This window comes from Podarcis melisellensis (genome assembly GCF_964234715.1).
Source record: "Podarcis melisellensis genome assembly, chromosome: 1".
Lineage (NCBI taxonomy): Eukaryota > Metazoa > Chordata > Lepidosauria > Squamata > Lacertidae > Podarcis > Podarcis melisellensis.
This window is the reverse complement of record NC_138528.1, coordinates 81,267,620-81,282,691: the sequence shown is the minus strand read 5'-3', so window position 1 is coordinate 81,282,691 and position 15,072 is coordinate 81,267,620. Positions and strand designations below refer to the sequence as shown.

At 45.9% G+C, this 15,072-nt stretch overlaps 1 protein-coding gene across 3 annotated transcripts; it reads right to left on the bottom strand.

Moving 5' to 3' along the window:
• Positions 1-7,477: 7,477 nt before the first annotated feature.
• Positions 7,478-14,703, bottom strand: TIMM10 (translocase of inner mitochondrial membrane 10). Of its 3 annotated transcripts, none has more exons than XM_081905914.1 (3): positions 14,560-14,703; positions 13,795-13,895; positions 7,478-7,815 (listed from the first exon to the last, which is right to left on the bottom strand). In XM_081905914.1, exons 2-3 carry the CDS (start codon positions 13,863-13,865, stop codon positions 7,614-7,616), a joined length of 273 nt encoding a protein of 90 aa, XP_081762040.1. In that variant the 5' UTR covers positions 13,866-13,895; positions 14,560-14,703; the 3' UTR covers positions 7,478-7,613. The 3 variants fall into 3 exon arrangements, with proteins under 3 accessions (XP_081762040.1, XP_081762042.1, XP_081762041.1); XM_081905916.1 differs by having other exon boundaries at positions 13,795-13,892; positions 14,560-14,699; XM_081905915.1 differs by having other exon boundaries at positions 13,795-13,892; positions 14,426-14,560.
• Between the last annotated feature and the right edge of the window lie 369 nt (positions 14,704-15,072).

The following is a 15,072-nucleotide window of genomic DNA, read 5'->3' as shown; positions in this document are numbered from 1 at the left end:
CTTTATTATGCGCAGCAGCGGAGTAGAATTTGTACTAACGCCTATTACTGTACTTTTCATATTGCAGGTGCAGATATGCATCCCTTGGTGCTGTGTGCGAATATGAAAAAAGTATTTTCAAAGTAAAAATAAAAGAGGTAAATACTGAAAAGCTTTTCAGAACAAGCTTGCTTAGAAATTCAACCCTTGTCTATCTGTATACCAATGCAGCTGGATTAAATGCATAGGGTGCAGGGAATGTTGCAAGACAGCATGTTTCTAAGTTAACCATTCCTCTGTGTAGCCGAGTCATTGGTTATTTTATTTTTTAAAAAAATCCAACTCAGAACACCCTTGTGCTTCCCCTTTCTCTTCTCTGCACACATTCAACCCTATTGGACTGAAGTGCAGGAGCCGCGCTTTGGTTTGAAATAAACAGTTTCTATAGTTTAACTATGTGCTGTGTATAGAAAAACTTTCTTCTGTCCAGTGGCGTAGCGTGGGGGGTGCAGGGGGGCCCGGCCGCACCAGGTGCAACATCTGGGGGTTAGGGTTAGGGGGCGCAAATCCACGGGTTAGGGGGCGCAAATCCACGGGTTAGGGGGCGCAAATTACTTGCCTTGCCCCGGGTGCTGACAACCCACGCTACGCCACTGCTTTTGTCTGTCCTGAACCTTCCAACGTTCATCTTCATTGGATACCCATGAGTTCTAGTGTTAATGCAGGAAAGGATAAAAACTTTTCCCTATCCGCTTGCTCTGCACCATGCATAGATTTATGCACTTCCATCATGTCACCTTTTCTCTAAACTACAAAGCCCCAAATGTCCTCTCCTCGTTGAGGAGTCGTTCCCTCTCCTTGATTGTTTTGGTTGCCTTTTTCTGAAACTTCCAGCTCTACAGTACCCTTTTTGAGGAGAGACAACCAGAACTGTACTCAGTATTCCAAATGTGGGCGCACCATAAGATTTGTATTGTCCAGCTGGCCATGGCAGAAAACAGGATGCTGAACCAGGCAGGTCTTTTGTTCCAGGAGGGCTCTTCTTACGTTGCTAGCTGGAGGACTTATTTTTTTTGTTTTCAGCCCCATGTTCTAGTTTATCCATGTCATTGTCTAGTCCAGACACAGCCAATGCAGTGCCTTCCAGATGTTGTTTGATTCTCATCGATCCCAGTTAGCATTGCCAATGGTCAGGAAGAGTGGAAATTGTTTTCCAGCCTTGTATTGAGGACATCACATTGGCAACCCCTGGACTGCTGAACCTGGAGTTGTGGATTTGTATTCCTAGCAAACTAGATGAGCATCCTCCACACTCCTCTGTGCATGTTATTAAAACAGCAAATAGAGCAGGAAGACCCACAGCTGTTCCTTTGGAAAACCCCTTGCTCCTTCATTCGCTGCGATTCATTCCTGGCTACATTTTGAGTGCACTTTTTCCACAACCCGACACATCCCCCCACCTTACAGGAGGCAGCTTTCCAATCCATTCTTCTTTCCATTTTATTTATGACAGTGTGATGTGGAACCATGCCAGAAGAGAAATAGCTCAAAGCTCCTCCTGTAATTAAGAAACACAGCCTATTCCAGGCCATTTCAACATCCTGAACACATATAAGATCCTTTGTCCAACCCCCCTCCAAGGGTTCCTGGGTATGCAGTGAAGATGTTAAATGCCTTCGGCCCATAGGAGAAAACTGCTGCCGGATGCAGCACCGGTAGGTAATGAGGACAGAATGCATAAAATAGCTGCTCAAAATAACCTTGAAGCAAGCAATGATGAGTTAGTCCTGTCCAATTTAATTGGAAGGGCAAACGGAGCTGGAAATGCAATGAAGGGTTCTGGAAAGGGCAGGTCTGGAGAAATCAAGGCAGCTGGTTAATGAGGGAGGTGAGCTGGGCAACGGAACTACATGCCCCCATATGCAGACGAGGGTTTTAAAGGTTATAACCAGCAGTGAGTCGCTTATGTACCATATGAATGCCAAGGAAGGCAAAGGAGCCCGAGGGAAGTGGCTCCAGGCCTAATTGGATGTGTATCATGCAAGTCAGCCTGGAGCTTATGGGGCAGCGTTCATGTCAGAGGAACAAACGCAGCTTTGCTTTCCTGCAGCATCGTACATGTGGAAAGTATAGCTGACACAAAAAGCTCTACCCTGTGAGCTACTGAAACCCCTACAGTGGAAAGATAGACCTGCATAAATGGGCCCAGTCAGACACAAGTCTGGCACTGGGCAGGGTGACATGCCAGAAGGTGATGGGGACTGTCCCATGGCAGACTTACATGCTGGTTCCAGCAACGGGATCAGCTGGGCTGCCGTCACCCCAATAGACCTGTACATTTGGGCTGCAAGGCATATCCTTGGAGTGGAGAAATGCCAGGAAAACAACTTGTTTGAGGAAACTGGCTCCCTCGGCCAATAAAGCGAGATGAGCACCGCAACCCCAGAGTCGGTCACGACTGGACCTAATGGTCAGGGGTACCTTTACCTTTATAGGAAATAAAACCAGTTGGGCCAATTAAAAGCAAATTGCAAGCATCGGTGGCTGCAGGTGGAGGCTTCCAAACGAACTCTGCAAAGTCCCTTCCTTTTTGGTACACTTCTGCCAAAACATACATGACAGCAGATTCCAAGAATAGCCCACAGGACAATGTTCTTTAGAAAACTTGGGAGGGTTCCTCCAATGAGAAGATATGTAACCACAGATAAGCTTCTGAAACCTGCCAAGACGGTTCAGTTTGTGCTACACCACATTCCCAGTTCACACAGCGGGTGGGTGGGTGCAAGAGAAGATGGTGAGGCTCAGAGTCTAGGACAAAGGGAAGGGAACTTTTCCCAGCTCAAGGGCCACCTTCTCTTCTGCACAACCTTCTGAGGGCCGCACGTCAATGGTGGGCAGAGTCATGAATATGAATGTTATCCTTTTAACAGTAGGCTTGTTTCTACTTTCTATCCTCCCTCCAGCCAAGCAAGAGGCATTATCAGAGTTCAAAGGCACATTCTGGCTGGGATGCAAAGCAAGGCCAATGGGGGGAGTAGCCTGGAGGGCCTCGTGGTTTGATGTTCTCTATCCCAGGCAAGTACCTGTATGAACTGAACATAGGCAGGGAGGGAAGGTACATTACTATGTATTTTACTGTTTTATTTGTAAGATGCCGAGAATGATTCTTTTTTAAATTGAAGTGTGACTTACATTCTTTAAACAAAAGTGTGAAAGTAATAATAGATGAAGATTTCCCAGACAACCTCTGGATCAGTTGCAATAATAAGCAATTGGACTTCCACTGGATGCAAAAGTCTGGTTTTCTGGCCCCAAATTCAGCTGGTTAATGAAGAGTGTATAAGGGGGAGTGCAGAAGTGGGGTTTTGGAGAAAAGAACAGCAAGCTCAAATCTGGTGCACAAATCCCATCCCTGGGCTCAGCTCAGTCTGTTAAAGGCCTCCCTGTTCCTTATTTCTAACTGTATTCTCTGCATCCCACTTTAGAGCAGCGTCTTCTGAAATACTACATGGCAGGAAGCTCCACTGAGTTCATAGGGACTTGTTCCCAGGTAAATGCATGTAGCAAGCACTCCAGCTCTCGTGACCAAGTCAGGGATGAGTTGGGAGTTCAATATCTGGAAGGCCACGGGTTCCCAAGCCCTAGTAAGCAGGACTGCAGCTTTTAGCCACTTTTTTGCTTCTATATCAGTGTTCTAATAAGAACCAAAGTACACCCCCCCACACACAAGTCTGCCCTAGATCACGGCTCAGAATATTTGTTATTGATTGCATGTGCGTCCTACCTTCCTCCAAAGATCTCATGGTGGCATACGTTATTCTCCCCCTCCTCGTTTAACTCTCCCAGAGACCATGACCGGCCCAAGTGCGGGAGGAGCTTCCTGGCCAAGTGGAGATTTGAACCCTGGTATCCCAGGTCCTAGTCCAACACGGTCTAGTCTAACCACTACACCACATTGGCTCTTCAGGGAAAACAAGCAGGAACTCCTCAGCATTCGCATCCATGTAGGAAGCAGCACCTGGAAGTATAACGTTTGAAGTTCACCGCTGCAGAAAATCATGAGGAGGAATAAGCAACAGATTAACATCCAATACACCCTGAGCCCTGCTGAGGCGGTGAACTTTTCTAGCAGGATGTGAGAGGTCTTGGGTTTTTTACTAGCTCCCTTAATTGCTCCCGCCACTGCGCCTCTAGCTCCCCCTTGCCCTTTCCAGCCACCACGGGGTGGACTCCAGAGCTCTGCCAAAGCAGCCGCAGCACAACGGCCTGGCCCTGTGCAGGCATCAAACCGCAAGGAAGGCTTGCCAAATAACTTCCAGCATGTGGTTTTAAATAACTTCTAATTGCTTTAAGCAACTCTAATTGAATAAGTCACCCTTTGGCTAAACACAGCTGGTATTTAATTAGAAAATGCAGAATGAGGCTGTAAGAAATTAAAGGGGCCCAATTATGAGGTATACTCATAAAAAAATAACAGTAAGAGTGCCTGAAAGTTGTTACTCACACACTGTCGGTAAAAAAAAAAATAAAAAGAAAGAAAAGGCACGTGTTTTGCAATGCCCCCAGCTGGCCACAATGAAAAACACAGCAAATGTTTAAATCCAGAAACAAAACACTTCTTCACGGGCCATTTGGTTACAATCATGCTAGAAGAGGGAGGGGCGAGAGTTTAATGAAAAACAGCATCGTGCCTCCTCCTTTGGAGAGGATCAAAGGGAAGGGAGGTCGGATCTCCAGTTCAAATCGTACAGAGAAATGGCTTGAGGGCTCCCAACGAAAAGCACCAGAATGGAGGTGGCTTAACAAGCACATCGGAAGAACTAAGTTTTAGCAAATACAGTATGGTGAGGGCTGCTGGACGTTTACCCATTTATTATTCTTTTCTCACACATCCAGTTTTCCAGTGTGTCAGAATTTCCGCATGGCCTTCTCCTCCGAGTGCACCTATTAAGATTGACATACAATCTGCTCTTGGCAGACACAGATGCCGCCCACGCTTATCCCTTCACCAGCATCACCCTTGAACTTCTGCGAAACCCTGTGCCTTACTGCTGCAGGCACAGAAAAGGAAATAAATACTGTATGAACAAAATCACAATCTTACAGGCTTTAGTTCCCTCTAGCGATTGCCTTCTGCAATTGCAGACAGCTTCCCTTTCTTTCTTTTTGGTGCCTTGCCAACAGCAGTGTGACCACTAATGCTCATTTCAAATTTTTCATAGTTAAATTAACTGTGCTAACATGCATAGCCTGCCAGGTAATGTGTGTATCACACTCTACTCAAAACTTCTTTTGAAGAAGACTCAGGACACTGAACCATCTCATACAGGGCTAGGAATTATTTCTGCAGTTAGCTCAGCAAGTGACTTCAGATTTTTATTTTTGGACTTCCCCTGTAGCTTTCCTGACTTGCTTGAATAATCAGAAGTGATTTTCTGTGCTAACAATATTATGTGGCACCCTTGCTCTCCCACTGTTATGGGCAGATGATCTTTGTTATGGGCATAGACCATGTTTCCCAACCATATGGTAAAAAGTGCGTAAATGGGGGGCCATAGCACGAGGCTAGGGGGCCACAGGTAAAGGTAAAGGGACCCCTGACCATTAGGTCCAGTCGTGGACAACTCTGGGGTTGAAGCACTCATCTCGCTTTATTGGCCAAGGGAGCCGGCGTACAGCGTCCGGGTCATGTGGCCAGCATGACTAAGCCGCTTCTGGTGAACCAGAGCAGCGCATGGAAATGTTGTTTACCTTCCCGCTGGAGCAGTACCTATTTATCTACTTGCACTTTGACGTGCTTTCAAACTGCTAGGTTGGCAGGAGCTGGGATCGAGAACGGGAGCTCACCCCGTCGCGGGGATTCGAACCGCCGACCTTCTGATCGGCAAGCCCTAGAGGTCAGTTAAGTGTAGTGGTGGGGTGGGAATGGGTAGGGCTGGGCGAGCCAGAGCTGCTTGTTGCTGCCACATGCTGGCTCTGACTCTGCAAGGTGCAAAGTCCAATCCATCCCAGCGCCTAGTGGATCAGGGCCTTTGGATGTTGCCGAGGGTTGCAGGGTCCGTTGGCACTGTCAGCCCGGCTCTGCAGGATACGGAGTGAAATCCACCACAGGGCCTAGCTGATCGGGGTCGTCTGGTGCTGCTGACTGGCATCTAGTAAATACCGTATTTTTTGCTCTATAAGACTCACTTTTTCCCTCCTAAAAAGGGGAAATATGTGTGCGTCTTACGGAGCAAATGCAGGCTGCGCGGCTATCCCAGAAGCCAGAACAGCAAGAGGGATCACTGTTTTCGCTGTGCAGCGATCCCTCTTGCTGTTCTGGCTTCTGAGATTCAGAATATTTTTTTCCTTGTTTTCCTCCTCCAAAAACTAGGTGCGTCTTGTGGTCTGGTGCGTCTTATAGAGCGAAAAATACGGTAACTAAGTGTCTACTCAGAAGAAAGCTGCACTGAGTTCAGTGGGCCTTACTCCCAGGTAAGTGGGGGGAGGGCTATAGTGTTTTTTCTAGGCAGCCAGGGCTCCTCCGGATGACAAGATCTTTTTGCACCAAGTCGGTGAGGACCACTTGCATTTTAAAACTCTCGCATATATACAGAACTCCATGTGCACCTTTGGGACTGTATCTGTACGTTTCCCCATCTGTGTCAAATAACTTGGGTCAAATAAGTGTTGTTAACTTTTAATAATACATGGAAGGTGGATCTTCCTCAGGTGGTAGACTCTCCTTCCTTGGAGGTTTCTAAGCAGAGGTTGGCTGGCCATCTGCCATGGATGCTTTAGCTGAGTTTCCTGCATTGCAGGGGTTTGCAATAAAAAGATAACCCTTGGGGTCCCTTCCAGCGCTATGATTCTGTTTTTCTGCTTCAACAACATTTCATTATGTTCCTATCATTTTATGTAATTTTATTTTGTTTAAATTATAAAAACTATAAATAAAACATGTTCTATTTACAAACAAAACATTTAAATAGGCCCTTTCTACCAGTATGACCGGTGAGGGGGGCATGAGCATAGCCAGGATTTTTGTTAGGGGGGCAGAACCTCAAATTTATATTGATTTTGACTTATTTGGGGGCTGCTGCCCCGCCCCCCAGCCATGGGGAGGCCACAGGAAGGAAACCAGGTTAGAAGGGGGCCATGGTCGGGAAACACTGGACTCTTTTAGTCTAAATAGCACGTCTTGTAATTGAAGCATTACCTAAATAAGAAAGATTATAAACTCTGCTTCTACCACTGTTCTGCTATTGCAAGAGAGCAGCAAGAAGTCACCAAAACCACCTGTGAAACCAGCTTTTAGGAAAGTGAATCCACCCAGAAGAACGGGATGTGCCAAAAGGCATTCAGTCTCTCTGCAGCCTTCAAATTTATGTGATGGCACAAGAAAGCTCTTTAGGATACCACAGGGGAAGAGGATCTTCCTTGGCAAGAGAATCACAGGCTGCTCCCATCTTCCATCAGGCCTAGCAAGGAAGGACGAAAACTCCAGCATACCTGGTCGTTAACAGATAATATAATGTTCAACATTTTATTGGCAAAAGGAAGGATCAACACAGAGTCCAGGCACAAAGTAGGGGAAAGGGGGTGGTAAGCACATGTTGTCCATTATCAAAAGTGTGCACGTGTATTTGTTGGTGTTATGCTGGCCCAGCCCCCTGCTGCATCCTCTTCATCAGCTCCTCATCCTGCATTGACAGCTCCGTCAGCTTCTTGCCCATGCGCTCATGGATGTCCAAATACTTGGAGACGCAGCGATCCAGGCACACAGACTCTCCCTTGGACAGCTCAGCCTCCTTGTAGTGTGGAGGGACGCATTTGCGATGGCAGGCATTGGTCATTCTGGGGCACAGCAAGGAAAGAACAGAGCGTGAGCAGAAGGAAGTGGCCATCTTTTGGCTGTTCCGAGCCGGCTTTATTTATATTCAGCTAAAACAAGCGCATCACAGTTCTTGCCTAAAAGCTCTTGATCAATGCCTAAAAAGCCATGATGTTTCTCCCCTATCACCACCCAAATTCTAATGATCACCAACACAGTCATCCTAAAGAAATCTATCTGTGTTTTCGTCAGTGCCAAAGTTCTGCAACCTGCCACTTCAAGCAGGAGATGCCACTTTTGGGGCTACCAATGGCCTTGCCTCTGCTGCTCTGAACACGTGCAAAGCAGAAGAAGAGAAGAAGAAGAGTTTGGATTTGATATCCCGTTTTATCACTACCCGAAGGAGTCTCAAAGCGGCTAACATTCTCCTTTTCCCTTCCTCCCCCACAACAAACACTCTGTGAGGTGAATGAGGCTGAGAGACTTCAAAGAAGTGTGACTAGCCCAAGGTCACCCAGCAGCTGCCTGGTGTCCCTTAGGAACTGTACGTAACTCCACAGAACAGAGTAACCTGGTTTATCTCAGTTCCGGACTTCCTAATCTGCCTGACACTCTGGCAAAAATGGGCAGCACCACTTCACTCACCTGCTGCCAATTTTGCCCCAGGATATAGGGATAAAGGACAGTACCTTATTAGTAACCCCCCCCCTATTATTATTTTATGTATTATCTACTAAATTCATATACTGCCCTTCATCACAAGGTTTCAGGGTGGTTCACAGAATAACCACTACCGAATGTCAATCAGCATCATGAACTTTGGGATTAAAGAAACTTATTAAAACACCTCTATTTCTCTACTGCAGCAGGTTCAAATCTTCTGTCTGCATAATCTTACCTGTAAACAATTCCACTCAGGCAACTTCCCCCTATAAACCCTTGATCACCACTCTAACTTCCTCCTCCTCCTCCTCTGTCTCTCTTACAACCCTCATCATCCTTCAACTGTCTCTCCCAAATGACATCCTTCACATACTCCAGGCAACTTCTGTCAATTAGACTATTTCTTCAGCAGATCAGGTGTAAGATTCTAAAGCTATAATTCTAACCCTGTTTACCTGAGAGTAAGAGCCATTAAATTCAATAGGGTTTAGTTTCTGAGTAGACATGGTTAGGAATGTGCTGCAAGTTATTTCCCAAACATAACTGGATGGCGGCTAACAGATTGAGGTTGAATCCTGACAAGACAGAAGTACTGTTTTTGGGGGACAGGAGGCGGGCAAGTGTGGAGGATTCCCTGATCCTGAATGGGGTAACTGTGCCCCTGAAGGACCAGGTGCGCAGCCTGGGAGTCATTTTGGACTCACAGCTGTCCATGGAGGCACAAGTCAAATCTGTATCCAGGGCAGCTGTTTACCAGCTCCATCTGGTACGTAGGCTGAGACCCTATCTGCCTGCAGACTGTCTCGCCAGAGTGGTACATGCTCTGGTTATCTCCCGCTTGGACTACTGCAATGCGCTCTACGTGGGGCTACCTTTGAAGGTGACCCGGAAACTACAACTAATCCAGAATGCGGCAGCTAGACTGGTGACTGGGAGCGGCCGCCCAGACCATATAACACCGGTCTTGAAAGACCTACATTGGCTCCCAGTATGTTTCTGAGCACAATTCAAAGTGTTGGTGCTGACCTTTAAAGCCCTAAATGGCCTCGGTCCAGTATATCTGAAGGAGCGTCTCCTCCCCCATCGTTCTGCCCGGACACTGAGGTCCAGCTCCGAGGGCCTCCTGGCGGTTCCCTCACTGCGAGAGGCTAAGTTACAGGGAACCAGGCAGAGGGCCTTCTTGGTAGTGGCGCCCGCCCTGTGGAATGCCCTCCCATCAGATGTCAAAGCGATAAACAACTACCTGATATTCAGAAGACATCTGAAGGCAGCCCTGTTTAGGGAAGTTTTCAATATGTGACATTTTAGTGTATTGTTCATCTCTGTTGGAAGCCGCCCAGAGTGGCTGGGGAAACCCAGCCAGATGGGCGGGGTACAAATAATAAATTATTATTATTATTATTATTATTAATCAGTTTACAATTCTAACCAATTGTACAAACACACACAATATTGTCATATCCCATTTAAAAACTAACCGACTGAGCCCTAGGCAATCATTCTGCCAGGGACACACAGTCCACTTCACAGTGAAATGATTAAGACGTACATTAAGACATACAGACAAGGAGTGTTTTTGAGTAGCCAACCAGCTTCAGGAACATCTAAGCTGCTACATCCAAATAAACATGCATGGAAACAGTTTGCATGGCTACAGTCCCTCCACACTTACTTGTGTGTAAGCCCCCAGCGAACATTCAAATAAATGTGCATAGGACCAGACTGCATGCCTTCCAGGCTAGAAAAATCTCAATAAATGTTTTTCCTCCAGCTGAAGACTGTCAGTGTCTGCTTGACTCCTTTGCCTTATTTGGTGTCTGAAAAAGATTCCCTGCAACAAAGTGTCTCTGCTCCAGTGTCAAGGCAACAAGCGAATTAAACAGCTGAGCAACTAGAGGGTAAGTACGATCCTTTTATATAAATCATTGGTTTAAACAACACAGTAAGACCACTGTGTGCTAAAAGCTTAATCCTGTAAAACTTGGAACTCAGGAGCTATAAATTCTAGCGGTAGTAAGTCTGTAGAAGCCTATCTTTCATCTCTACTCAAGCAGGGCCACAGTATACCAGACACCTAGATAAAATTTCAATTTTAGAGAGGTGGTATTAAAGAACAACATAAAATCAACCTCAGATTTATGATTCCCCTTGCAACAGAGTAACCCTTAAGCATTTTGGTCCAGAATATCTTAAGGACCATCTATTGGCTTAGATTCCTCTCCAATCAGTGAGGAAGTCACTTTGGGGAAGTCACTGTTAATGGTTCCCTAAGGCTCAGATGCAAGGCTTGTATCCACCAGTATTGCCATTAGTATTGTGGGCCCAGTCTTATGGAACTTCTTCCACTTGAGGTCAGACAGGCCCCTTCCTGACTGAACCTCTGAGGACTAAAAAAAAAAAAATCCAGCAGGCATTTTAATTGTAGTTTTGATTGTATAGTTCTAATTTATACTTATTTTTGGATTGTCTCTTTTTAAACTTTTTAAAATTTATTTATGCATAAATAAATAACAAAAATAAACTAGTGACAGAGTAAGCCTAGATTTTAAAAAGCAGACTTAGCTTTTAGATCAAGCTTAGTATAGTATAGTATAGTATAGACTTCAGTTAAAAAGGGCGGTAGAAAAGGACAGTATAGAACAGGAGTCAGCAACCTTTTTCAGCCGTGGCCCAGTCCACCATCCCTCAGACCATGTGGTGGGCCGGACTATTTTTTGGGGGGTGGGAATGAACAAATTCCTCTGCCCCACAAATAACCCAGCGATGCATTTTAAATAAAAGGACACATTCTATTCATGTAAAAACACGCTGATTTCTGGACCGCCCACAGGCCGGATTGAGAAGGCCCCCGGACCTTAGGTTGCCTACCCCTGGTATAGAAGCTAATGCACAAGGGCAAGATTCAGCTGAAAGTTTCAGTTCAGTTTAAATAAAACTAGTTCAGGTTTTCAAAGCTAAAGTGTAACTTACAAGTTAAAAACTACAGAGTAATTTGCACTTTAAAAAGTCACAGTACAAGTGCAGTGTAGGACTGCTTTAAGGTTATTAAGTGCAGCATACAAGCTAAAGTCAAAGAATTGGCTTCAGCACCATATATACCAGTTAAAAGCTATTTTCAGTTTTAAAAGCAAACTTTCACAGCAAGTTAATCCCCAATTAATTACTGCTCACCCCGATAAAAAAAAATCTCCATACCCAGGGTGTTAAAATGACCTAAATTCACACACCCCTTCCAAATTCCTACTCACCGGAATTTGAACAAGCCTAGCAGTTGTGTTACAACTTGGTGTTTTTCAAATGAGAACTTCCTGATCTGACTAGCTGCATTAGCAAGTGGGGAAAGCTAGCCAGGGACATAAATCTGGAAAAACCTAGCCAGGGAGCCTGGTCCACAAGCAAGAGGAGAGCCCCTGTGGATGCCTCATCAAGGAGTGAGTTCCGCAGCAGGATGAGGTCAGGGCAAAATACTTTGGCCTGCCCCTTAGTGACCTAACATGTCCCAAGCTCCCAAGTAAACAAACAATAAATTGTACAGAATGCCACGCGTACAGCTATCTTCCTTTTGGATAAAAGTAATGGATGTGTGCTTAGTAAAATGAGCTCCTGGTCCTCAGTTTGTTCCCTTGAGGACAAGGTGGATGACCTGAAATAAGGCCAAGAGAGGTTGGTGGACAAGGCCTCTGGGGACAAGCTGTGTCCCAACTCCTCTGCTGACATACAGAACGACTCTCTATGCAGGGGTGCCCAAACTTTTTTCAAAGAGGGCCAGATTTGATGAAGTGAACATGCATGAGGGCCGACCAAAGTTGTTGAGCTTTTTTTTACAATTTACCCCATGACATATACTGCCACAGGGGCCGGATTAAATTTTAAATTATTAAATTGACCGGCAGGCCGGATTAGGCTCCCGAGATGGACTTTGAACATGCCTGCTCTAGGGGAAGGAGTGCACCACTCTGAGCAAGAGGAAAATGAACTCTTAGAATGACCCAGTCACTGGGGTATGAGCTGTTATCCTCTCATGCAAAGGATACACCTCCAGGTGGAGACAGGGGTATCCTGGTCATGGGTGATTCAATCATTAGAGATATAGATAACTGGGTATGTGACTGTTATGCAGATTGTAGAGTGAACTGGCAGACACTGCTGGGGAGGAGTCAATGGCCATGGTGCATGTTGGCACTAGTGACACAGAGAAAAGTACTTGTGTGATCCTAAAAGAGAAATTTAGGTTGCTAGCTAGGAGGCTTAGAGTCAAGAACTTCAAGGTAGCTTTCTCTGATGTGCACAGGGCCAGCTAGACAGGAACAGCTGTGTGGTCTCAATGCATGCATGAAATGGTGGCACCTGGAGGAGGGCTTTGGATTTAACAGATGCTGGGGAATGTCTTTGGATAAGCTGGGCCTGTATAAAAGGAATCGGTTCCATTTAAGGCAGATTGTTGGTGCTTAAAAACAAAAAGGTGGCAAAGCATATTTTTAACCAATTGTTGAAATCCCCACCATGTCTGTCTGTCTATTATTATTACTATTAATTCGATTTAAATACCACCCTTTATCAAAAGATCCCAGGTAGTATACAACATTAAGAACACACTTTATGGAGAATAACAATAAAAACACAATAAAAGCATTAATTTGTGATATAATTTCCCCTGCGCAGGGCCAGCTAGATCACTTAGCAAGCAGCAACTAGAGCATTTGGGGTTTTTAAATTTAGCTAAGTGGAACATGGTAGAGACTTATCAAATTTTGACTGAACAGAGGAATCTTTTGCCATCTCTAATTATACTGAAATTCAGTGTTACCCAATGAAACTAACATACAGTATGTTCAGGGTGGACAAACGTAAGTATTTTACCCAATAAGGAATTCTCAGACACAAGAAGCAATGATGGACACCAGGTTATGACACCTAGATCTGTCAACGACTATGGTTAAATAAAACTTCTATGTTCAAATACAGTACCCCTGCGAGCACTAGCTGCTAGACAGAAAACAGGGAAGGATGCTTTGCCTGTATGTCCTACCTGTAAGCTTCCCAATTCAACCAGACAATTCTATGATGTTATCCTATGTTTCTATTTTATGAACCACCCTGTGATCTTTGGATGAAGGGTGGTATACATTAATAATATGTTCTGTACAATGTCTAGTAAGGTATAGGTCCTAAAATAGTACATTTTTGTGGGAGAATAATCTTGGAAAGTCTGGGGTACTTAGAGAAGCAAAACACAAGTCACAGCATACAGTGCCCGTATTGTTTTCATAGCTCTATTGTTTTCATAGCTCTTTTAAATGAGCACCACTGAGGAGTGCCTTCACGCTTGTGGTTAGTACCTGTTGTACATATCAGCCATCATCTCCACTTCCAACTCAGCCGCCAGCTGCTGAGCCCTCACAGGATCCATCACACATTCAAGTATTTGTCCTTGACACTGCTGGAGAACACAAAGGATCAGAACCCAAGGACTCTAGTACACACACACACACAAACACTATCAACAAGGTTGCCACTTAGTCTGTATTTTAGATCGCTGCTCAGTTTTTCAGTGGTCAGGTCCATCTGCAGTCCTGGCAGTAAAAGGGCAGATAAGTGTGAGCTGGTTTGCGCCCCACCTAACAGATCAGTGCTGTGACAAGAGCAGACGCTATCCCTCTGCAGCAGGGACCGGGAGCCCTTCAGATAGTCAGCCCATAGCCAGAGATGATGGAAGCTACTGTGCAGCAACATCTGGAAGGCCAGAGGTTCCCTGCATTAGGGGATGTCTGACCTGAATGCAGAAGACCACTGCTTAGGGTGAGGGAATGTGGGAATATGGACCCAAAAAGACAGCACAGGAGCTGCTGCTCTGTTTGCTTTTCAAAATTAAAACGGGCAACGTCCATCCCGCCGGCTCACCGCTTCCCAACCTGACCCTCGCACCGCCCTCATTCCTCACAGCCCGTGTGAACCCCCCTCCTCTCGTACACGCACACGGAGGGAGCGAAGAGCCCCCAGGCGGCAGCTCCTGTCCTCTCCCCTCGTCCCCCCGCCTGGGCTGCTCTGCCCATCAACTCCCGCCAGTTGGACAGCAAGTCTCCCTCACCACGAGCAACGCTCACCTCCAGCCGCAAATATCAACCGGAAGCACGAGGAACAGGCGCTTCCGCAGCGCGCCTTTCAGGGAAACCATAGAGACTTCCTGGCATGTATAATGCCTTTCTAGGCGGCCAGTTTTTCCTTTTCCCCAGCGAGGGACCATGGCCCGTGTTGCCATAGAGTTCAGGAGGGGGTGATGGACGTTGGGAAGGAGGCGGGATTTCCCCAGTTGCGCTGTCAAGGGATGAGAAGCGGCTACGTCATCGCCCACCGCGGAGGGGCTTCTTGCCTCATGCCTGCATTATTTACCTTGTGTATTATTTAGTGAGTTTCTTGTCTGCCTTTGTCTGCAAACGCAGGCCGACGGGGAGAGGGGTTGTAAATAAAAATGCATGGAGGATTGCAAAGCAACACAAAGACGCAGCAGTTCACAGGAGGGCTTTTCCCTCCACTTCTTATGTGTTTATTTTTATGAAATCCAGCAAAAGCTGAAAGGTGCAACACACACACCGACACACACACACACAATTTCATAA